Genomic DNA, 25,108 nt, shown 5'->3' on the forward strand with positions numbered 1-25,108 from the left:
GTCATCGCCAATTGAGTCATGTCTGCTCTGGAGTTGGTAATTCAACCAGAACAGACCTGTACTGTACCCGGCAGGAAGACTCATCTCCTTTACACTCTTTGTATTGTTGACTTGGTGCTGTTTGGAACTGTTTTGTAATGCAGTTTTTTACAGATTTTTATAAATTAAGTATATTTTGGGAAAAAAAAGGTTGTGGGCTCATGTCCCACTCGAGACTTGAGCACAAAAATCCAGGCTGAAGCTGCCAGTACTGAGTGGGTGCCGCACTGTCAGAGGGTCAGTGCTGAGGGAGTGCTGCACTGTCAGAGGGTCAGTACTGAGGGAGTGCTGCACTGTCGGAGGGTCAGTGCTGAGGGAGTGCCGCACTGTCAGAGGGTCAGTACTGAGGGTGTGCCGCACTGTCAGAGGGTCAGTGCTGAGGGAGTGCTGCACTGTCGGAGGGTCAGTACTGAGGGAGTGCTGCACTGTCGGAGAGTCAGTACTGAGGGAATGCTGCACTGTCGGAGGGTCAGTACTGAGGGAGTGCCGCACTGTCGGAGGGTCAGTACTGATTGAGTGCTGTACTGTCGGAGAGTCAGTACTGAGGGAGTGCTGCACTGTCAGAGGGTCAGTACTGAGGGAGTGCCGCACTGTCGGAGGGTCAGTACTGAGGGAGTGCTGCACTGTCGGAGGGTCAGTGCTGAGGGAGTGCCGCACTGTCAGAGGGTCAGTACTGAGGGTGTGCCGCACTGTCAGAGGGTCAGTGCTGAGGGAGTGCTGCACTGTCGGAGGGTCAGTACTGAGGGAGTGCTGCACTGTCGGAGGGTCAGTACTGAGGGAGTGCCGCACTGTCGGAGGGTCAGTGCTGAGGGAGTGCCGCACTGTCAGAGGGTCAGTACTGAGGGTGTGCCGCACTGTCAGAGGGTCAGTGCTGAGGGAGTGCTGCACTGTCGGAGGGTCAGTGCTGAGGGAGTGCTGCACTGTCGGAGAGTCAGTACTGAGGGAGTGCTGCACTGTCGGAGGGTCAGTACTGAGGGAGTGCCGCACTGTCGGAGGGTCAGTACTGATTGAGTGCTGTACTGTCGGAGAGTCAGTACTGAGGGAGTGCTGCACTGTCGGAGGGTCAGTACTGAGGGAGTGCCGCACTGTCGGAGGGTCAGTACTGAGGGAGTGCTGCACTGTCGGAGAGTCAGTACTGAGGGAGTGCTGCACTGTCGGAGGGTCAGTACTGAGGGAGTGCCGCACTGTCAGAGAGTCAGTACTGAGGGAGTGCCGCACTGTCGGAGAGTCAGTACTGAGGGAGTGCTGTACTGTCGGAGAGTCAGTACTGAGGGAGTGCCGCACTGTCGGAGGGTCAGTACTGAGGGAGTGCCGCACTGTCGGAGGGTCAGTACTGAGGGAGTGCTGTACTGTCGGAGAGTCAGTACTGAGGGAGTGCTGCACTGTCGGAGGGTCAGTACTGAGGGAGTGCCGCACTGTCAGAGAGTCAGTACTGAGGGAGTGCCGCACTGTCGGAGAGTCAGTACTGAGGGAGTGCCGCACTGTCGGAGAGTCAGTACTGAGGGAGTGCCGCACTGTCGGAGGGTCAGTACTGAGGGAGTGCCGCACTGTCGGAGGGTCAGTACTGAGGGAGTGCCGCACTGTCGGAGAGTCAGTACTGAGGGAGTGCCGCACTGTCGGAGAGTCAGCACTGAGGGAGTGCTGCACTATCGGAGGGTCAGTACTGAGGGAGTGCAGCACTGTCGGAGAGTCAGTACTGAGGGAGTGCCGCACTGTCGGAGGGTCAGTACTGAGGGACTGCCGCACTGTCAGAGATGGGATCTTTAATCCCCCATGCCTGAGGGGGAAGTCGAGGGCCTCAGTCTAACATCTCATCCAAAAGACAACTTTGACAGTTGCCCCTCCAAGAGTGCGGCACACCCTCAGTACTGACCCTCCGACAGTGCGGCACTCCCTCAGTACTGACCCTCCGACAGTGCGGCACTGCCTCAGTACTGACCCTCCGACAGTGCGGCACTCCCTCAGTACTGACCCTCCGACAGTGCGGCACACCCTCAGTACTGACCCTCCGACAGTGCGGCACTCCCTCAGTACTGACCCTCCGACAGTGCGGCACTCCCTCAGTACTGACCCACCGACAGTGCGGCACTCCCTCAGTACTGACCCTCCGACAGTGCGGCACTGCCTCTGTACTGACCCTCTGACAGTGCGGCACACCCTCAGTACTGACCCTCCGACAGTGCGGCACTGCCTCAGTACTGACCCTCCGACAATGCGGCACACCCTCAGTACTGACCCTCCGACAATGCGGCACTCCCTCAGCACTGACCCTCCGACAGTGCAGCACTCCCTCAGTACTGACCCTCCGACAATGCGGCACACCCTCAGTACTGACCCTCCGACAATGCGGCACACCCTCAGTACTGACCCTCCGACAATGCGGCACACCCTCAGTACTGACCCTCCGACAATGCGGCACTCCCTCAGTACTGACCCTCCGACAGTGCGGCACACCCTCAGTACTGACCCTCCGACAGTGCGGCACTCCCTCAGTACTGACCCTCCGACAATGCGGCACACCCTCAGTACTGACCCTCCGACAATGCGGCACTCCCTCAGTACTGACCCTCCGACAGTGCGGCACTCCCTCAGTGCTGACCCTTTAACAATTAATTTACAAAAGCATTCAAAGAAAAGGAAAATTGACATTTTGTTTTAAGTGCGCATTTAAATTCTTCTCCTGGTTTTCTTGATCTGTATCAATGACCTAGACCTGGGTGTGCAGGGCACAGTTTCAAGATTTGCAATGACACAAAACCTGGAAGTATTGTGAACTGTGAGGAGGATAGTGATAGACTTCAGCTCTTGGAGAAGAGTAAATTGCTGGGCTACAGGTGGCCGTGGTGGGGGTGGGGAGGAGCCCTGAGCTGCCTCCTGTCAATCACCCTGGAGGCCACGCCCCCTTTACGACAGCGCCTACCGTCACCGGCCGCTTCTCTTTACGACGGGGCCGTGAGTTGGATTGCTCCCTCTCTCTCCAGCTGCCTGTGTAAGATGGCGGACGGGGTAAGTGGGAGCTCCGGCTTTAATCCGCGCTGTATCGGCGCCATCCTGGCCTCTGGGCCTCTGCGGCTTCGATCACTGACTTTTCTGCTTCTCCTCCCCGCAGATTCTGTACACTTACCCCGAGAACTGGCGGGCTTTCAAGGCGCTGATCGCCGCCCAGTACAGCGGTTCCAAGCTGCGGCTCCACTCCGGCCCGCCGCACTTCATCTTCGGCCAGACCAACAGGAGCGCCGACTTCCTCCAGAAATTCCCCCTGGGCAAGGTAAAGAAAGCTGGGGGAGAGAGCGAGGTGGTTCTCCCCTGTCTCCCACCGCCCCTCGCCATTGTCATTCCCAGAGATATTGGTGACCCCTCACCCCCCCCCCCCAACCCCTCACCCCCCCCCCCCCAACCCCTCACCCCCCCCCAACCCCTCACCCCCCCCCAACCCCTCACCCCCCCCCCAACCCCTCACCCCCCCCCAACCCCTCACCCCCCCCCAACCCCTCACCCCCCCCCAACCCCTCACCCCCCCCCCCAACCCCTCACCCCCCCCCCCCAACCCCTCACCCCCCCCCAACCCCTCACCCCCCCCCCAACCCTCACCCCCCCCCCCAACCCCTCACCCCCCCCCAACCCCTCACCCCCCCCCAACCCCTCACCCCCCCCCCAACCCCTCACCCCCCCCCCAACCCCTCACCCCCCCCCAACCCCTCACCCCCCCCCCAACCCCTCACCCCCCCCCAACCCCTCACCCCCCCCAACCCCTCACCCCCCCCAACCCCTCACCCCCCCCCAACCCCTCACCCCCCCAACCCCTCACCCACCCCCCCCAACCCCCAACCCCTCACCCCCCCCCAACCCCTCACCCCCCCCCAACCCCTCACCCCCCCCCCAACCCCTCACCCCCCCAACCCCTCACCCCCCCCAACCCCTCACCCCCCCCAACCCCTCACCCCCCCCAACCCCTCACCCCCCCCAACCCCTCACCCCCCCCAACCCCTCACCCCCCCAACCCCTCACCCCCCCAACCCCTCACCCCCCCCAACCCCTCACCCCCCCAACCCCTCACCCCCCCAACCCCTCACCCCCCCCCAACCCCTCACCCCCCCCAACCCCTCACCCCCCCCAACCCCTCACCCCCCCAACCCCTCACCCCCCCAACCCCTCACCCCCCCCAACCCCTCACCCCCCCAACCCCTCACCCCCCCCAACCCTCACCCCCCCCAACCCCTCGCATCCCCCCAACCCCTCGCATCCCCCCAACCCCTCGCATCCCCCCCAACCCCTCGCATCCCCCCCCCACCCCTCATCCCCCCAACCCCTCGCATCCCCCCAACCCCTCGCATCCCCCCAACCCCTCGCATCCCCCCAACCCCTCGCCCCCCCCCCCAACCCCTCGCCCCCCCCCCAACCCCTCGCCCCCCCCCCAACCCCTCGCCCCCCCCCCAACCCCTCGCCCCCCCCCCAACCCCTCGCCCCCCCCCCAACCCCTCGCCCCCCCCCAACCCCTCACCCCCCCCAACCCCTCACCCCCCCCAACCCCCCCCCCCCGACCCCTTGTCTGCCTACTGTGATCACGGTGCTTTGTTGGGGGGGTGGTGGGGGTGGTTAAATACCTGTCTGTTTGTGTCTCTGGCTTTTTGTCTGTTCATGGGATGTGAGCATCACTGGCAATGCCCCCACATTTGTTGCCCATCCCTAATTACCCTCGAGGTGGTGGTGGTGACTCGTCACCTTGAACTAATGCGATCCGTGTGCTGTAGGTATGTCCACAGTGCTGTGAGGGAGTTCCGGGATTCTGACCCAGCGACAGTGAAGCACCGGCCGATATAGTTCCAAGTCAGGATGGTGGGTGACTTGGAGGGGAACTTGCAGGTGGTGGTGTTCCCATGCGTCTGCCTCCCTTGTCCTTCTAGGTGGTAGAGTTCGCGGGTTTGGAAGGTGCTGTCGAAGGAGCCTTGGCTGCATGCTTGTCTCAGCACAGGAGTTGTGACTTGCAGGAAAATGACTCAAAGGGGACTGACAATCCTCCTGAGGTATCTTCCGGGGCTGGTAGTTCATTGATGTTGCAGCTGCCTGCACGAACAGACAGGGAGGGGGGGAATATTTGTGGAGCTTGATTAATGTGCCTCTGCTCTCCTCCTGTCTCCAGGCTTAAGTTGAGTTGCTTTCAGTGAGTTTAATATATATCCCTCCCCTGCACCCATTATTCTCTCCCCACATTTTGGGGCATGGGTGGATGTGGAGTCGGATGGTCCAGCAACCTGAGGTGACCTGCAAATCAGGGAGAATGTGGATTTAAACTTTTATTGTGTGGCCTTTGAGGCAGATTATTGTCTGGTGCATAGCCTGTGTCAGCACAGCTCAATCAGTGTCATTCTCTCCTCTGAGTCAGAAGGCTAAGTGTTCATGTCCTGCTGTGGGGTATGAGCTGGTAGCAAGAGGTGGCCATTCAGACCTTGGAGCTGTTCCTCTGGTATTCCATTTGATCTGTATCTCAGCTCCCATTTGCCCACCTTTGCTCCTGCTACCGTTACTCAACAATTTGCATCCCAGTCTTTGAAGCTCCAATCGACCCCCTCCCCTACCACCATCCTTTTGGGTGTTGGGGGTAGTTCCAGATTTCCACTTCCTGATTTCGCTCTTCGATGCCTTGTCTCTAATTTAGGCTGACCGCCCAGCGTAGGTCCTAGGCCCAACCATCTTCAGCTGCTTCATCAATGACCTTCCTTCAATCATAAGGTCAGAAGTGGCGATGTGCAATCATCAGCGAACAATGTTCAGCACCATTCGTCACTCCTCAGATACTGAAGCAGTCCATGTAGAAATGCAGCAAGACCTGGACAATATCCAGGCTTGGGCTGATAAGTGGCAAGTAACATTTGTGCCACACATGTGCCAGGCAATGAACATCTCCCCTTGACATTCAATGGCATTACCATCACTGAATCCCCCACTACCAACATCCTTGGGGCTGCCATTGACCAGAAATTGAACTGGCCCAGCCATATAAATACCGTGGCTACAAGAGCAGATCAGAGACGAGGAATCCTGCGGTGAGTAACTCACCTCCTGACTCCCCAAAACCTGTCCACCATCTACAAGGCACAAGTCAGGAATGTGATGGAATACTCTCCACTTGCCTGGATGGGTGCAGCTCCAACAACACAAGAGGCTCAGCACCATCCAGGACAAAGCCGCCTGCTTGATTGGCACCCCATCCACAAACATTCACTCCCTCCACCACCGACGCACAGTAGCAGCAGTGTGTACCATCTACAAGATGCACTGCAGCAACACACCAAGGCTCCTTCGACAGCACCTTCCAAACCCGCGACCTGTACCACCTAGAAGGACAAGGGCAGCAGACGCATGGGAACCCCACCACCTGCAAGTTCCCCTCCAATCCACACACCATCCTGACTTGGAACTATATCGCCGTTCCTTCACTGTCACTGGGTCAAAATCCTGGAACTCCCTTCCTAACAGCACTGTGGGTGTACCTACCCCACACGGACTGCAGTGGTTCAAGAAGTCAGCTCACCACCACCTTCTCAAGGGCAATTAGGGATGGGCAATAAATGCTGGCCTGGCCAGTGACGCCCACATCCCATGAATGAATTTTTAAAAAGTAGCATTGTGGTCATGGTATATCAGAGAGATTGACTCACGGCTGAGTTCTAGTGCTTGGTGTCTCTCCAGGTGCTGATAGCTATCTCGTGTTTTATCCATTTCCATTTGTCTGCTACCCAATTCACGCGGTGTAGTTTATTGGCTGCGTGTGTGTTTTTCCTCGTTGGAGGCAAAAGTGTCTTTCCAAGCTCCTGAATTCTAGATTCACATTCAGTTGACTTGAGTCCAGAATCCCGAACAGCTCAAGGATTCTGGGTTTAACTGAGATCAGTCCTTCACCTGCTACCACCTCGTGCCAGTACTGAGGGAGTGCTGCACTGCCAAAGGTGCCATCTTTCAGATAAGCCGTTAAACTGAGGCCCCATCTTCCCCTCAGGTGGGCACAAGAGGTCCTGTGGATACTATTGGAAGAAGAGCAGGGGAGTTTTCCCCAGTGTCCTGGGCTAATGATCATCGCTCAACTAGGGCCTTAAAAATCAAATCTCCATTAATTATCTCACTGTTGTGTGCGGGATCTTGCTGTGTGAAAATTGGCTGCCGCATTTCCTACATTACAAGAGTGACAACACACCATAAGTACTTCTGTGGCTGTAAACCGCTGTGAGGCATTTGAGGTGGTGAAAGGTGCTATGTAAATTCCAGTCTCTCTGTTGATTCCTCTGGCAGGCCTCGGCTGCTTCAAGCAGTTTAAAAAGAAATGTAAAAATTTCTCATCCTCGGGAGTTGCTGGCTCTCGGGCACTTTCTCACTACTTGTCCTAGCAGCACCACGTCAGCATCGAGCACTCTCAGGTCAGTCTCCGTGTGGGTTAAACCAGGAGTTTCCAGCCTACAGGCAGTCTGCGATCCTTCGCAATTCCGCAACCTTAGTCTGATTGCATCTGTGTTTTCTGCTGAGTGATTTTGTCCTGTTTGCAACCTCGGCTTAAATTTGATGCCAAGATGAGCTTGTGACTGCTCATCCACGCCATCACCAAGACCGCCTAATTCCAACTCCCTAACATCACCCGACTTCACCCCACCTCAGCCCATCTGCTGCTGAGCCCTTGCCTTTGTTACCTCTAGACTTGACTATTCGAACACACTCCTGACCGGCTTCCCATCTTCCATCCTCCGTAAACTTTAACTCTTTTTAAAAATTTGTTGGTGGGATGTGGGTGTCGCTGGCTAGGCCAGGTGGGTACACCCACAGTGCTGTTGGGGAGGGAGTTCCAGGATTTTGACCCAGCGACAGTGAAGGAATGGCCGATATAGTTCCAAGTCAGGATGGTGAGTGGCTTGGAGGGGAACTTGCAGGAGGTGGTGTTCCCATGCATCTGCTGCCCTTGTCCTTCTAGGTGGTGGAGGTCATGGGTTTGGAAGGTGCTGTCTAAGGAGCCTTGGTGCATTGCTGCAGTGCATCTTGTAGATGGTACACACTGCTGCCACTGTGCGCCGGTTGTGGAGGGAGTGAATGTTTGTAGATGGGGTGCCAATCAAGCAGGCGGCTTTGTCCTGGATGCTGTCGAGCTTCTTGAGTGTTGTTGGAGCTGCACCCATCCAGGCAAGTGGAGAGTATTCCATCACACTCCTCACTTGTGCCTTGTAGATGGTGGACAGGCTTTGGGGAGTCAGGAGGTGAGTTACCCGCAGCTGAATTCCGAGCCTCTGACCTGCTCTTATAGCCATGATCTTTATATGGCTACTCCAGTTCAGTTTCTGGTCAATGGTGACCCCCAGGGCAATTAGGGATGGGCAATAAATACTGGCCCAGCCAGCCATGCTCACATCCCACGATCGAATAAAAAAAAAAAGTCCCAGTTTACAGAGGATGGAAGATGGGAAGCTGGCCAGGAGTGCATTAGAATAGTCAAGTCCAGAGGAAATAAAGCGATCGTAATGGCATTGAATGTCAAGGGGCGATGGTTAGATTCTTTCTTGTTTGAGAGAGTCATTGCCTGAAACTTGTGTTGCGCAAATGTTATATGCCACTTATCAACCCAAGACTGAATACTATCCAGATCTTGCTGCATTTCTACACTGACTGCTTCAGTATCTGAGGAGTCTCAAACAGTGCTGAATATTGTGCAATCATCAGCGCACATCCCCGCTTCTGTCCTTATGATCGAAGGAAGGTCATTGATCAAGCAGCTGAACCCCTACAGTGATGTCCTGGAGCTGAGATGATTGACCTCCAACCACCACAACCATCTTCCTTTGCGCTAGGTATGACTCCAACCAGTGGAGAGCTTTCCCCCTGATTCCCATTGACTCCAGTTTTGCTCGGGCTCCTTGATGCTGTGCTTGGTCAAATGCTGCCTTGATGTTAAGGGAAGTCACTCTCACCTCACCTTTGCAGTTCAGCTCTTTTGTCCATGTTTGAGCCAAGGTTGTAATGAGGTCAGGAGCTGAGTGGCCCTGGCAGAACCCAAACTGAGCATCACTGAGCAGATTATTGCTAAGCAACTGCCGCTTGATAGCACTGTTGATGACACCTTCCATCACTTTACTGATGATGGAGATGATCATCACTGATGGGGCGGTAATTGGCCGGGTTGGATTTGTCCTGCTTTTTGTGTCTCCGTCATTCCTAGGCAATTTTCCACAGTGTTGTAGCTGTACTGGAACAGCTTGGCGAGCGGCATGGCTAGTTCTGGAGCGCAGGTCTTCAGTACTACTGTCGGATGTTGTCAGGGCCCATAGCCTTTGCAGTATCCAGTGCCTCAGTCATTTCTTGATATCACGTGGTGTGAAATTAATTGGCTGGAGACTTCAGGAGGAAGCCGAGATGGATCATGAACTCGGCACTTCTGGCTGAAGATTGTTGCAAATGCTTCAGCCTTATCTTTTGCACTAATGTGCTGGGCTTCCCCATCATTGAGGATGGGGATATTTGTGGAGCCACCACCATTCACGACTGGATGTGGCAGGAGTGCAGAGCTTAGTTCTGATCCATTGGTTATGGGACCGCTATGTTTGCGGGATGTTTATCGCATGCTGCTTCTGCTATTTGGCAAGCAATTAGTCCTGGGTTGTAGCTTCACCAGGTTGACACCTCATTTTGAGGTATGCCTGGTGCTGCTCCTGGCATCTTCATTGAACCAGGGTTGGTCTCCTGGCTTGATGGTAATGGTAGAGTGGGGGATATGCCGGACTAGAAGGTTACAGATTGTGGTTGAGTACAATTCTGCTGCTGCTGATGGCCCACAGCGCCTCATGGATGCCCAGTTTTGCATTGCTAAATCTGTTCAAAATCTATTCCATTTAGCACAGTGGTGGTGCCACACAGCACGATGGAGGGTATCCTCAGTGTGAAGACTTCGTCTCCACAAGGACTGTGCGGTGGTCCTACCAACACTGTCATGGTCAGATGCATCTGCGACAGGCAAATTGGTGAGGACAAGGTCAAGCATGTATTTCCCTCTTGTTGGTTCCCCCACCACCTGCCGCCATCTCAGTCTAGCAGCTATGTCCTTCAGGGATCAGTCAGTGGTGGTTCTACCGAGCCAGTCTTGGTGATGGACATTGAAGTCCCCCACCCAGAGTACATTCTGTGCCCTTGCCACCCTCAGTGCTTCCTCCAAGTGGTGTTCAACATGGAGGAGTACTGAGCGGTAGGTGGTAATCAGTAGGAGGTTACCTTGCCCATGTTTGATCTGATGTCATGAGACTTCATGGGGTCCGGAGTCGATGTTGAGGACTCACAGGGCAACTCCCTCCCTACTGTATACCACTGTGCCACCACCTCTGCTGGGTTTGTCCTGCCAGTGGGACAGGACATACCCGGGGATGGTGATAGCAGTTTCTGGAACATTGTCTGTAAGGTATGATTCGGTGAGTATGACTATGTCAGGCTGTTGCTTGACTAGTCTGTGGGACAGCTCTCCCAACTGTGGCACAAGCCCCCAGATGTTAGTAAGGAGGACTTTGCAGGGTCAACAAGGCTGGGTTTGCTGATGTCGTTTCCGGTGCCTAGGTCGATGCTGGGTGGTCCGTCTGATTTCATTCTCTATCGGCTTTGTAACCGTTTTGACTAGCTTGTTAGGCCATTTCCGAGGGTATCCCTTACTCTGCTACTCCTGTATCCAGACTTGGGTCGGGTCACGTTCACCCATTGCCCCGTGCTTGCTGACCTACATTGGCTCCCGGTTAAGCAATGCCTCAGATTTAAAATTATTCTAGTTTTCAAATCCCTTCATGCGCTTGGCCCACCCCGACTTGTGTGCCCTCCTCCAGCTCTACAACCCTTCTGAGATTTGCAAATTCTGAACTTGATCATCCCCAGTTTTAATTGCTCCGCCATTGCAGGCTGTGCCTTCAGTTTCCTGAGCCCTAAGCATGAAATTCCCTCCCCAAACCTCACTGCCTCTCCACCTCAACTTCCTCCTTTAAGATGCTCCTTAAAACCTGCCTCTTTAACAAAGATTTTGGTCACCTGGGCTAAAATCTCCTTATGTGGCAGTGATACCTCCTGTTTATATAGGGGCAATACTCCAGCGAATAATGATGGCTTATGATATCTCCTCATTGGCAAATATTATTTTAGAACGCTCTTGTAAAACATCCCAAGGCAGTTCGCTACATTAAAAACATATTGTAAATGCATGTTGTTTGCATTTTGAATCCAGCAGTTTGGAAGGGTCTGCTTTTGGCAGTGGTGCCACGTTGCTGAAAAAAAGCTGAATTAGAGATCTGTTGGAATCGACTACAAGTGATATTTGGGAACTAATAGCAAAGTGATTGAAACTTGTAGTTGTGGTTCCTGAGGCTCAATGGTACGCTCGTGTGTGTGACCTACAAAATGCTTGGGTCGCCAAGTAAGTGCTGAAACCAGATCTCTCAAAGTGCCTAATTCTCACTGCCGTTGTCTGTTGGGTGAAGCTGGCTGAATAGTATTGAATCGAGGCCTCTATAGTTACACTGTCTTGTCTGTCCCCTTTCTGGGGACATCAGATAATCAGGCACCGAATGTGCAAACGAGCTTGTGTTTGTTGGAAACAAAGACTATCAAAGATTGAAGGAACTTGCATTTTTGTAGCACCTTTCACAACCTTGGGTTGTCCAAACGCACTTCATTGGCTGTAAAGCGTTTGGAAGTGTAGTAGGAAACACGGCAGCCGTTTTGCGCACAGCAGGCTCCCACAAACAGCAGCGTGATGACGACTATTCTGTTGTTGACGTAAGTAGTGGCCGTGGGATCTTTTTACGCCCACCTGAGAGGGCAGATGGGGCCTCGGTTTACCATCTCAGCTGAAAGGCGGCACCTCCGACAGTATCTCCTTTATTGATTCGCCGACATCCAGGCTTGTATCCCGCCCTTGTTTCTCTAGAGTGTGATTCTCTGTGGAATATTTACAAAACAAATGTTTCTGTGACAGGTTCAAGCTGCTGTGTTTGTGGTCTACAGACTCACCCCGGGCTTTACATAATCACAGACTCCCCTCCCAGTCCGTGCAAGTCTCCTCAGTCACCTGTGAGAGCTGACTGAACCCATTTCTGATCATCTCAGTCGTAGACCCCTACAACACGGGAGGAGTCCATTCAGCCCATCATGAATGCACTGGCTGTTTGAAAGCTATCCAGTTAGTCCCAAACCCCCTATGCTCTTTCCCCATAGCCCTGCACGTTTCTCCTTTTCAAGTATTTATCCACTTTCCTTTTGGAAGTTACTATTGAATCTGCTTCCACTGCCCTTTCAGGCAGCGATTTAAAAAAATAAATTCTCCCTGGACTTTTTTTGCCGATTATGTTAAATCTGTGTTCTCCAGTTACACACCCTCTTGCCAGTGAAAACAGTTTCTCCCTGACTGCTCAGTTCAAATCCCTCAATTTTGAGAGGTCCCCTGTGAGAGTTAAATTAACCCGTTTCTGCAGGCTGTAGGGAGAATTGAGTCATTCACTCGGATGTGAGTAGTTGGAATGTTAGGATAAGTTGTATGCACGGACTTGAGTTTTCCATCCTTGAGTTTTGCCTTAATGAAACTGGTGAGTTTCTTGCATTTCTATAGCGCCTTTCTCAACCTCAGGCTGTCCCAAAGCGCTTTACAGCCAATGAAGTACTTCTGGATTATAAACACTGTAATGCAGGAAACCCAGCTTCCAATTTGCACACAGCAAGATCCCACAGACAGTAATGGAATAATGGTTATTTTTTTAATGGTGGTTGAGGCATAAATATTGGCCCCAGGACACTGAGGAGAGCTCCCCACTGCTCTTCTTTGAAATAGTGGCTGCAGGATCTTTTACATCCACCTGAGGGCGGCCAAGGCATTGGTTCAATGACTCATCAGAAAGGCGGCACCTCTGACTGTGCGGCACTCCCTCAGTGCTGCCACTGGGAGTGTCAGTCTGGATTATGCGCTCAGGTCTCACGTGGGGCTTAGACTTGCGACGTTCAGCGTCGGAGGTGAGAGTGCTACCCATTGATTGTAAGAACTAGGAGCTTGGAGTAGGCCATTTGGCCCTTTGAGCCTGCTCTGCCGTTCAGCCTGGTCATGGCACATCTGTCTGAAATCCAATTTCCCGCACTATCCCGGTATCCCTTAATTTCCCTTAGTGCCCAACCATATCTGACACTTAACTGGGCAGTCAGCTCAGGAGCTGGGAGAAGTTGCCACTGTGACTGCCACTTGTGAGTAAGGAATCTATGCTGAGGGGAGAGAGTAAGCTCAGTGTTGGCTGCCTTCTGGTGTGGGAAGTGCAGACTGCCATTCATTCTGTTGCTCACTCCAGCTTTGTGCTTCTGTTTACAGGTTCCCGCTTTCGAAGGAGATGATGGATTTTGTATTTTCGAGAGCAATGCCATCGCTCACTATGGTAAGGCTAAGCGGAGGTTTTTAGAATCACCTAGCCCAGGAGGAGGCCATTTGACCCATTGTGCATGTGCCAGCTCTTTGAAAGAGCTGTGAATTTTAATCCCACTCCCCTGCTCCTTCACCGCAGCCCTGCAATTCCTTTCCCCCATTCAGGTATTTCTCCAATTCCCCTTTTGAAAGTTACTATTGAATCTGCTTCCACCGCCCTTTCAGGCAGCGCGTTCCAGATCACAACAATTTAAATTACAGTAGGCTTTGCTAGTTCTTCTCTGTTGGCCCTATCTCCTCTGGTTAAGAAGCCTGTGATGAGGGAGGCATCAATTTAAAATCAGAGGGTGGGGAGAGGGTTCAGGAAAACTGTTTTCACACAGTGGCTAGTTGTGACATGGAATGCTTTACTACAGGAACTGGTCGAGGCAGCGACCACTGCATCTTTTAAGGGAAAACCAGGTAAACATTTGAAGCAGGGAAACATCCAGGAGAGAGCAGAGCAGTGGGTTTTAGTTTTGAATTGTTGTAGCAAAGAGCCAACGTGGGCAGGATGGGCTGAATGGCCTCCTTTGGTGCTGTAAACATCTATGGTCCTGATAGAGAATGTCGAAATAGTGTAAGACTGCCAGTGAGGCCATGAGCTATTCACCCGGTGACCAGAGTGTCTTCTCCCCCCCCCCCCTCCTCCCCCCTCAGTATTGACTGTTTCAATTGGTAGGAATCCTGTGGCTGGTCTAAGAGTGTGTCTAATGAAGTTTAGATGGGATCTGTCATTGTCACACCAGAGGGGGGAGGGAAATCGAGACCCCATCTAAATCCCATCCTCAGATTGCATTCTCTGCTGAATATCGACCCAGTTCCCCCTCAGGTTTGCAGCTATTAGCTGCATCCACTGCCCCCTGCTCCTCTGCTAGGAACTCTGGCACATCACAGTCATCCTTTATGCAGTGTAAGTATTCTGAGGCACAGTGCATGTGTGCGCCATCACTCCTATCTTCGATACACAACCTCTGATTTCTTTTTGAAAGAAAATAAATTGTGCTGAGTTTGTGATTGTAAATAAAATGTGCGTGAGGCGAGGTTGTCCAGTCTTGTCGCTGCCTTGCGTGCTGAGCAGTCATGTCCTGTTTACTCAGCCTTCTGCCTTGACTGAGAGTAGGGAGGTCATGAGCCAGTTAGCCGAGGCTGCCATTCAAACTGGAAAGTGAGCAGCATGAGGTGTGATTTTTAAATCCTGCCCTCCTTTAAAAAAAAAACATGGTCAAATAGGCACCCGCTGAATCGCAGTCCCGCTCACGCAGAGAATGGTCACTCGAGCAAGGGCACCTAGCGCTAGTGGAGTTGGGTCACTGACCTTGGGCATGACGGGGAGAATATTTAAGCGTTGGGGGATTCTCTTGTATCGTTGCTGAAATGTAAATAAGACAGTCACTGATCAATTGTATAAGGAATTCGGGAGAAACTCCTTTCCCCAGAGAGTGGGGAGAATGTGGAACTCGCTACCACAGGGAGTGGTTGAGGTGAATAGTGTTGATACATTTAAGGGAAAGCTGGATAAATAGAAGAGGGAGAAAGGAATAGAAGGGTATGCTGATAGGGTGAGATGCAGAGGGGTGGGAGGAGGCTCATGTACATGAAAGCAGCATGAACCAGTTGGGCCCAATGTCTTGTAAATACTATGTGATTCTATCCCATTGGTCTTTGTGGTTCCCTTCTGATGGAGGACACTGGTCTCCAATCTCCGAGCCACACATAGTGGGCAGGGAAATGAGGTCTGTCTGCCCTCGAGGCACGTGGAGGTCCTGGGGGTCCAATCTACAAGCTCGAGGATCTACAAGTTGGAGGATCTGCAGTTCAGCTGTGGGGCAAGCCAGGTATTCACCATGGGGGGGGCGGTTTCCTGTGGGGTGCTCGCATCAGACCCCTGGGGAGCCACTGACCATTTCTGTTTCCCTCCCCCAGTTGCGAATGATGCCTTGCGAGGAGTGACAAAGGAGGAAGCAGCCCAGGTTCTCCAGTGGGTGAGCTTTGCAGACAGCGACATCATCCCCCCCGCCAGCACGTGGGTTTTCCCAACCCTCGGAATCATGCAGTACAACAAACAGGTGAGTGAAATCCAGGAGCTCGGTGTGAGTGAGAGGTCAAGGGTGCTCGACCCTCCCCCAGCGGCTCAGCTGATAAGTGAGCCGCCCTGTATGCTACTGAGCCAAGCAGTCCCCCCATTCTGGGCTGATTGCAGTGTGTCTGCCTTGGTTTCAGGGTCTCTGAGCTAATGGGAGGTCATGGGTAAATCAGCCAATGGCCTGCTCAGGTGTGACCTGCCACCTCCTGTAGTTGAATAGCTGCTTAGCTGAGGTTTCAGGGAGTGCCGTATCCCCGTGTGAGTCAGCACCCACACGGAACAGGGACTGTTGGGGGCACGGGTGGAGAATCACGTTGTCGCCTGGTGCCATGAAGAAAGTGGGACTGCCCGGGGGGAGGGTCATGATGAGCATGCAGGGCACGGGCTCTGAATACTTTTGGTGCCTTGGCTACATTACTGTTATGTTTTATTTAGTGACTCTTCTCTTGCAGGCCACTGAACACGCCAAGGAGGAAGTGAAGAAGGTCCTGGGGGTCCTGAATGAGTACCTGAAGACCCACACCTTCCTGGTGGGAGAGCGAGTCACCCTCGCTGACATCACGGTCGTCTGTTCCCTCCTCTGGCTCTACAAACAGGTACGGTGTCCTGCTGCCAGCCTCTGAGCCTGGCGCCTGGGCGACGCATGTATCTGGAGCTTTCGTTCACTGCCCGCTGTGCAGTGTCAACTGAGTGTCAGCCGTGGCTCAGGCGGGAGCACTCTATAAAGTCAAGGCTTCGAGCCCCATTCCAGAGACTGCAGCGTGTAACTTAGGCTGATGCTTCCAGTGCCTGTATCAAATGAGTGCTGCACTGTCGGAGGTGCCATCCTTCAGGCAAGGCGATAAACCCCGGCCCCATCTGTCCTGGTGCGTTTGATGCAAGTCAGAAAATCCCATGACTCTTAAAAGAGCAGGGAGCTCTTTGCTGTCCTACTTAAAGTTCCCTTCGGAAATCAAAGTGACTCGGTTGCTGTGTGAGGGATCTCACTGTGCACACAAATTGCCACTGTGTTTGCCAATGTTCTCGTGCTTGTATTGGGGAGAAGGTTTATCCCTGGCTGTGAAGCTCTTTGGGACCAGACACTACGTAAATGCTCCATACTGTATCTTGCTCCCGAGCGGCAGGCGGCCTTTAGCAGGGACGGTTATTGCGGAAGCGAATTACTGTGGATGCTGGAAATCTGAAATGAAGCGGAAAATGCTGGGAATGCTCAGCAGGTCAGGCAGCATCTGTGGAGAGAGAAACCGAGCCAACGTTTCAGGTCCATGACCTTTCGTCAGAGCCTTATGGCAGTGAGGGCAGCAATCCTATTGAATATCACTGTTAGGACTGTTATTCTCTCTCTCCCTTTGAGGGGTGGTGGGATTGCCCACAGTGGGGTGACTGAAATCGTAGCTGCCGACTCTGGTCCTGTCACTCTGCGGTCAGCTTTGCCCTTGAATTGCTTCCGATTGAGTCTCGTGACCCAATAACTGAACTGGAGTGGGTGGGTGGGGGAGGGGAGACTCGTCCAGGTGAGTTGTCTCTGCCTCTGGGTGAGGATGCTGGTGGGGTGATTTTGAAGAGCTTGTCATTCGTGTTGGAGGTGTTTTGGTACTGCTACTTCAGCTGATTTTTGACTTCTCTTCCTCAGGTTTTGGACATGTCTTTCCGACAGCCCTATACCAACGTTAACCGGTGGTTTATTACCTGCATTAACCAGCCTCCGTTCAAAGCTGTCATGGGAGAGGTGAAGTTGTGTGACAAGATGGCACAGTTTGACGGTGAGTGTTGACACAGATTTCCCCCCACTCAAGGTCAGATCTTCCCAGAAATTGGCAGTATACTGGCATTCTCAAACTGTTGGACAACAGGATGTCTGGTGTCGCATTGATGTAGAGGGAGTTTTACTCTGTATCTAACCCCGTACTGTACCTGTCCTGGGAGTGTTTGATGGGACAGTGTAGAGGGAGCTTTACCTGTCCTGGGAGTGTTTGATGGGGACAGTGTAGAGGGAGCTTTACTCTGTATCTAACCCCGTACTGTACCTGTCCTGGGAGTGTTTGATGGGACAGTGTAGAGGGAGCTTTACCTGTCCTGGGAGTGTTTGATGGGGACAGTGTAGAGGGAGCTTTACTCTGTATCTAACCCATGCTGTACCTGTCCTGTATTGTTAGGGGGTGCTGAATGTTGAAATGGGAAGGGAGAAGCCAAAAATTGTTTAAAGACATCAAATATTTTCTCATTCGCTTCCTACTGTTAGAGATCATGGCATGTTCTTTCCTCGTGATCCTACAAATGTGACCCGAAGGCCTTTAATTAGCTTGTGTTTTGTCATCTGCTTTCAGTTTGGCTGCCAAGTGTGACGCTATCTTCTGCTTCCCTCAGCCAGCACTCGGCTGTTGCACTTGGCATAGTCTACGTTGGGAAGTGAGCAGTGATCAAAACTAGGGCCATCAATAAAACTTCCTCGACACCAGACATCCTGTTGTCCAACAGATTGAGAATGTCAGTTTATTGCCAATTTCTGGGCCGATCCGACCCTAGTAAACCCCATAGGGAATTCAGGAGAAACCCCTTTACCCAGAGAGTGGGGAGAATGTGGAACTCACTCCCACAGGGAGTGGTTGCGGTGAATAGTATCGATGTGTTTAAGGGAAAGCTGGGTAAACGCATGAGGGAGAAAAGAATAGAGGGTTATGTTAATAAGGTGAGATGAGGAGTGGTGGGAGGAAGCTTGTGCGGAGCATTAATGCTGGCTTAGATTACTTGGGCTGAACGACCTGTTTCTGTGCTGTAAAATTTATTTCATTGCATGACTGCTAGTTGATGGCATTTGTTTAACGGTAAAAAGCCACTGGCCTCTTTGCAGTCAATGAGCAACTATCAGGACTGAAAAGTGGCCATGATTTGTGGAGGCTGGAGTTTGTTTGCAGTGTAGTTTTGCGCTGTCTACAATTTCCTGCACAGGAACTGGAGTTGGTGGTTATATGGATTTAAGATATCCCACACCATCGACTTGCAGCCCGTGTATTAAGCGCGGTTGGTAAGGTGCTCGTCTGAGGTGTGAATAACCCTGGCTCCTGCTTTTGTCTGGACAGCCAAGAAGTTTGCAGAACTGCAGCCCAAGAAAGAGAAGGCGCCCAAGGAACACAAAGAGCCCAAGCAGCAAGAGAAGAAAGAGAAAAAGGAGGAGAAGAACAAGCCAGCCCCTGAGGAGGAGCTGGACGCCTCCGATGAGGTCCTGTCCACCGAGCCCAAAGCCAAGGATCCTTTCGCTCACCTACCCAAGAGGTTCGAAGGCAGCTGGTTTGCATGAATCCCGAGTTAGTCTGGTGCTGTTCAAATACTTAGTAACAAAGTGCATTTATATAATGTCGTTAACATAGTAAAACATCCCACGGAGCTTTATAGGAGCGTTATCAAACAAAATGTCGCAGAGCCAGATAAGGAGATACTAGGATAGCTGAACAAAAGCTTGGCCGCGGAGGTCCATTTTACGGGGCGCCTTAAAGGAGGAGAGAGCGGCACAGAGATTTAGTGGGGGAATTCCAGAGCTTAGGGCCCAGGCAGCTGAGAGCGATTAACATCGGGGATGTGCAAGAGGCTGGACTCGGAGGAGCGCAGAGATCTCGGAGGGTTGTGGGGCTGCAGGAGGGTACCGAGAAGGGGAGGGGGTGAGGCCATAGAGGGATTTGAAAGAAGATGCGAATTTTAAAATTGAGACGTTGCTAGACTGGGGGGGGGGGGGGGGGTGCGCGGTGTAGGCCAATGAGCACAGGGGTGATGGGTGAATGGGACTTGGTGTGAGTTGAGACTCAGACAGCTGTTTTGGATGAGTTGAAGTTTACAGAGGTAAATGAAGCAGCTTTGCTGCTACCTTGTGCACTTTCTGTAACTTCCCCAATCCCATCCTTCCCTGAAGGTGCAGAATCTCCCTGGGTGGTGATAATGTAGGTGCCACAAAGGCATATTAATTATCACTTTGATCAATGGGTATTGCTTGTGCCTCTGAGTCAGAGGTTTTAGGTTCAATCCTACTACAGGTCTTGAACGTCTAATCTAAGATGACTCTCCAGTGCAGGACTGAACGAGTTCATCTGGTGTCCTGACCAACATTCATCTCTCAACTGTTTCCACCAAAATAGTAAATTCCTCTCATTTGCTGTTTACGGGTCTGACTGTTTACTGATTGAAATGCAATTGTTATTATTGTCAAAAATAATTCGTCCTTTGAGATGTCCTGAGGGTGAGACAAGGTTCTCCAGAAAGAGCAACATTACAGGTTGAGCAAGAGAGTGGGATTAGACTGGGTGGGATATTAAAGGGTGAGGGCGAGAGTGGGATTAGACTGGGTGGGATATTAAAGGGTGCGGGGAGAGCGGGATTAGACTGGGTGGGATATTAAAGGGTGTGGAGAGTGGGATTGGACTGGGTGGGATATTAAAGGGTGTGGAGAGTGGGATTGGACTGGGTGGGATATTAAAGGGTGCGGGGAGAGCGGGATTAGACTGGGTGGGATATTAAAGGGTGTGGAGAGTGGGATTGGACTGGGTGGGATATTAAAGGGTGTGGAGAGCGGGATTGGACTGGGTGGGATATTAAAGGGTGTGGAGAGTGGGATTAGACTGGGTGGGATATTAAAGGGTGTGGAGAGTGGGATTAGACTGGGTGGGATATTAAAGGGTGTGGCGAGTGGGATTAGACTGGGTGGGATATTAAAGGGTGGGGAGAGTGGGATTAGACTGGGTGGGATATTAAAGGGTGGGGAGAGTGGGATTAGCCTGGGTGGGATATTAAAGGGTGCGGGGAGAGCGGGATTAGACTGGGTGGGATATTAAAGGGTGTGGAGAGTGGGATTGGACTGGGTGGGATATTAAAGGGTGTGGAGAGTGGGATTGGACTGGGTGGGATGTTAAAGGGTGTGGAGAGTGGGATTAGACTGGGTGGGATATTAAAGGGTGTGGAGAGTGGGATTAGACTGGGTGGGATATTCAAGGGTGTGGAGAGTGGGATTGGACTGGGTGGGATATTCAAGGGTGTGGAGAGTGGGATTGGACTGGGTGGGATATTAAAGGGTGTGGAGAGTGGGATTAGACTGGGTGGGATATTAAAGGGTGCGGAGAGTGGGATTAGACTGGGTGGGATATTAAAGGGTGGGGAGAGTGGGATTAGACTGGGTGGGATATTAAAGGGTGGGGAGAGTGGGATTAGACTGGGTGGGATATTAAAGGGTGGGGAGAGTGGGATCGGACTGGGTGGGATATTAAAGGGTGGGGAGAGTGGGATTAGACTGGGTGGGATATTAAAGGGTGGGGAGAGTGGGATTAGCCTGGGTGGGATATTAAAGGGTGCGGGGAGAGCGGGATTAGACTGGGTGGGATATTAAAGGGTGCGGGGAGAGCGGGATTAGACTGGGTGGGATATTAAAGGGTGTGGAGAGTGGGATTGGACTGGGTGGGATATTAAAGGGTGTGGAGAGTGGGATTGGACTGGGTGGGATATTAAAGGGTGTGGAGAGTGGGATTAGACTGGGTGGGATATTAAAGGGTGTGGAGAGTGGGATTAGACTGGGTGGGATATTAAAGGGTGGGGAGAGTGGGATTAGACTGGGTGGGATATTAAAGGGTGGGGAGAGTGGGATTAGACTGGGTGGGATATTAAAGGGTGCGGGGAGAGCGGGATTAGACTGGGTGGGATATTAAAGGGTGCGGGGAGAGCGGGATTAGACTGGGTGGGATATTAAAGGGTGTGGAGAGTGGGATTAGACTGGGTGGGATATTAAAGGGTGTGGAGAGTGGGATTAGACTGGGTGGGATATTAAAGGGTGGGGAGAGTGGGATTAGACTGGGTGGGATATTAAAGGGTGCGGGGAGAGCGGGATTAGACTGGGTGGGATATTAAAGGGTGCGGGGAGTGAGGGGGAGAGTGGGATTAGACTGGGTGGGATATTAAAGGGTGCGGGGAGTGAGAGGGAGAGTGGGATTAGACTGGGTGGGATATTAAAGGGTGCGGGGAGTGAGGGGGAGAGCGGGATTAGACTGGGTGGGATATTAAAGGGTGCGGGGAGTGAGAGGGAGAGCGGGATTAGACTGGGTGGGATATTAAAGGGTGCGGGGAGTGAGAGGGAGAGTGGGATTAGACTGGGTGGGATATTAAAGGGTGCGGGGAGTGAGCCCATGAATGATGGTGTTTATACTTTGGGTGTGAAGAGATCTCTGACTGGCGGGTGCAATTATTTCAAGTTTATTTCCGTCCAGTGTCCAACTAAGGGACCTGAATTTCTGTTTTGGTTATAAAGTGATATTGCCTTACTGTGTGACCGATTTAGATGTTGCTGAAGTTTGCTGAGATTCCATTCAGCAGTTGTCACCAGCCTGACTGGGTATATTGGATGCCTGCAAGGGTGCAGCAAATACCCAGTGATGTTGATGGGTCAGGAGATTTCCCTTGTGATTCCAGTTGGACACGGGGGTGAGAATGGTGCAGCCTGAGCCAAGCTGACACAGCCTGATGGAGTGAACCAAGTGCTTTGATGGGTGGGCGGCTGTGGCTGAGCAGAGGTTACTTGAAATCACTGACACGACTCAAAATGGCGTTAAAGTGTCTGATGTGAGTCTCGCGTCTTTCTCTGCAACGAGTTACCCAGTTCAGGCTCCTGGCTGCTGCAGCTCTCTATTTGTCGGGTGATTGATTGTTAAAGGGCTGGTGTGCTTTCGGTGCAGGTCCTGTTCCCAGTGAGCTGTCTCACTGAGTCCGTTTAAATGTGTCGAAGTGCCTGAAATTGTTCTCTACCTATCTCGCCTCAACTCCTGAGAGTGTGCAGACCTTATTTAGGTGTAGTTGCACTTGAGCTTGTCGCCCTGAGTACTGTATCCATTGCTGCAATGAGAGTTTTGTTAGTGGGGTTTATTCAACTGTGGAAGGAATCATAGCTGATCCATATTTGTTCCTCACCTAATATTGACACTTGCACGCACTTTTTAGCAGGATCAGCATTTGCATAGTGCCTTTTAACGTATACAAATCTTTTCTTCTGGCGAGAATTTGTTTCCCTTTCCCAACATTGCTGTCAATCATCCCTAGAGAAATCCCTTCAGCTACCTCTTGGTTCGGGTATGGGGTAAGGCTTAGAGCTGATACCCTATTACTAGGTGCATCACTTCATTATAAAATGAGTCTGGCAGGGAGAGAGCTGGGCTGCCCACCCTGGGGCATTTCAGTCTGAGAGCTGACTTCAGCTGTTCACTGTTCTACCGGTAGGTGGAGACATTTCATAAAGCAGCGCGAGGTTCCAGTTACACAACACGGGATCCAATCTGTTTCCTGGTTATGTGGCCCCTTGGCTGCGGAGCCTTCAAGCTGGGATCTGCAACCGAGAAACCCCGGGCACAGTGACTTTTTTTCTCTCAGCCCCTACTGCCACTCCAAAGCCAACTCAACAGAATGCAAACCAATCTGGGGTCTGTGCAGTTAAACCCACAGATAGTCGGGGAGGGAGGGCACTGGAATACTGCAAATGAACTCCAAATTGTTCCCACACCCATTTATAGACCTGTACCCACCAGTACTATACCCCAGTAGTCTGCAGCTCACAGTATTCTCTAGATGCAGCTCATTGTATCTGTAAAGTTTCCCCGAAGTGATTGCCACAGATTTAGTGCAGACTCGGTGGGCTCCCTATTTATTGAATGGAAAATCCTATGTGGCTGCTTTTGAGGGGTCTGTTTTTGAGTTGGCTTTACACACCCACTGCTACACTGTCCTAAATTCCTGGCTGTAAAAATGGCTGGGTCTGTACTGTTCTGTCTGTCAACATGGGAATGTGTTGGCTGGTGCGGGTTGCTCTCGGCTCGTTTTGGTCCCTCATTCCTCGGGTGATGCGAGATGGCAAGAGGGGCCTCTGCCAGTTCCTTCGTGCAATGTTGCACGTCCCTCCTCTGCTCAGGACCCGTCTGAGCAGTGCAGAGGGAATGTCGGATTGGGGGCAGGGCGGGGCGTCTACAAATTGCACAAACGAGTTCATTAAAATGTCCTGCTCCTGGTTCACTCGGATGGCGCAGCATTCCCTGATAACCCAACAGCAAAGACGTCAGTCAATCAGTTTGGGTTCCTGCTCCTGATTGTCGTACGTGGACCCTTGGTGGAATGCGGACAGAATGAGACTTTAACGCTTACTGTTCTTTCCTTGTCTGTTTTCTTGTCACCACCCTGAGTTGAATTTCCTGACAGCCCATACCCATGTTGGATTTCCTCTCTTTCCCCCCCCCCCCCCCCCCCCCTGCAGACAGCACTGAGCCCTTCTGTTCAGAGCAGGAGTGATCAAATTGTCCTGTGTGGTGTTAAACATCCCACTTGGCAGTTGTGGAAAACCAAATGCTGTGTACAACAATCCTGGAAGCTTCTCAGGTTTCCAGACTTGTGAATATTCCTCTCATGGCATTTAATTTAGGCAGGGGCAGAGGATTGTGCCCCACCTGACTGGGCACTCCTTGCTGTGCTTGCACCTATCGGGAGATGACAACGTAGGAGGGAGGGAGTAGAGTTTAATTCGGGCCCCTGTGGAAAGGACTTGCATTTATATTCGTTCATGGGATGTGGGCGTCACTGGCTAGGCTAGCATTTATTGCCTATCTTTAAATGCCCACTGAAGGTGTTTAAGAGTCAACCGCATGGCTGTGGGTCTGGAGTCACATGTAGGCTAGACAAGGTGAGGACGGCAGATTTCCTTGTCTAAAGGACATTTGTGAACCAGATGGGTTTTTACAACAATCGACAATGGTTTCATGGTCACCATTAGACTAGCTTTTAATTCCACACTTATGAATTGGATTCAAATTTCACCATCTGCCGTGGTGGGATTCAAACCCATTTCCCCAGAGCATTAGCCTGGGCATCTGGATTATTGGTCCAGTGACAGCACTATACCACTGCTTTTCAAAACCTCAGAACCTCCCAAAGTGCTTTATAGTCAATGAACTCCTTTTGAACTGTAACCACTGCTGTAATGTAGGGAACACAGTGGCAAGGTCCCACAAACAGCAGAGTTAAATGACCACATTATCTGTCTGTAATGTTGTTTGAGGGATAGTTATTGGCCAGGCCTTTGGGATGAACTGCTGTCAGTTATCTGACAGTTATCTGAGAATGTCTTATCTGAAAGACGACACCTCTGACTTTGCAGCACTCCCTCAGTGCTGCCACTGGGAGTGTCGACCTGGATTTTGTGCTCAAGTTCCCAGAGTGGGACTCGAAGCCACAACCTCCTGACTCGGGCAAGAGAGAGAGCTGCCCACTGAGCTGCGGCTGACAGTACGAATCTCTGTGTTTGTCCTCGCTGGGCATTATCGGGCTCTTCGGTCAAGGTGTGAAACAGCACAATTAGGTGGAAGTAAACCTGGGTTATTTTAATCAATTAGTGCCTGGCACAGAATGGTAGGATGCAGGCTTGTATGATGCTTTGAATTGCCCCTTTTTGGGGTGACCGTCACAGGGAGTGGGGAGGGCATCGTAAGCTTCTGGCAATGAGAGCAAGAGGATGGAGGCCTGGATGGGCAACTGGA

General features: G+C 52.1%; 1 protein-coding gene across 1 annotated transcript in view; it reads left to right on the top strand.

The window, feature by feature from the left end:
• Positions 1-2,939: 2,939 nt before the first annotated feature.
• Positions 2,940-25,108, top strand: part of eef1g (eukaryotic translation elongation factor 1 gamma) — a 32,745-nt gene continuing 10,576 nt past the window's right edge. Inside the window, exons 1-7 of the mRNA XM_068021650.1 lie at positions 2,940-3,045; positions 3,149-3,307; positions 13,391-13,454; positions 15,407-15,549; positions 16,019-16,162; positions 17,200-17,329; positions 18,647-18,839. Of these exons, the coding sequence (XP_067877751.1) occupies positions 3,034-3,045; positions 3,149-3,307; positions 13,391-13,454; positions 15,407-15,549; positions 16,019-16,162; positions 17,200-17,329; positions 18,647-18,839 (845 nt within the window). The 5' untranslated portion in view covers positions 2,940-3,033. The remainder of the gene's footprint in view (positions 3,046-3,148; positions 3,308-13,390; positions 13,455-15,406; positions 15,550-16,018; positions 16,163-17,199; positions 17,330-18,646; positions 18,840-25,108) is intronic.

Source organism: Heterodontus francisci, chromosome 44 (genome assembly GCF_036365525.1).
Source record: "Heterodontus francisci isolate sHetFra1 chromosome 44, sHetFra1.hap1, whole genome shotgun sequence".
In the NCBI taxonomy this organism is placed as follows: domain Eukaryota; kingdom Metazoa; phylum Chordata; class Chondrichthyes; order Heterodontiformes; family Heterodontidae; genus Heterodontus; species Heterodontus francisci.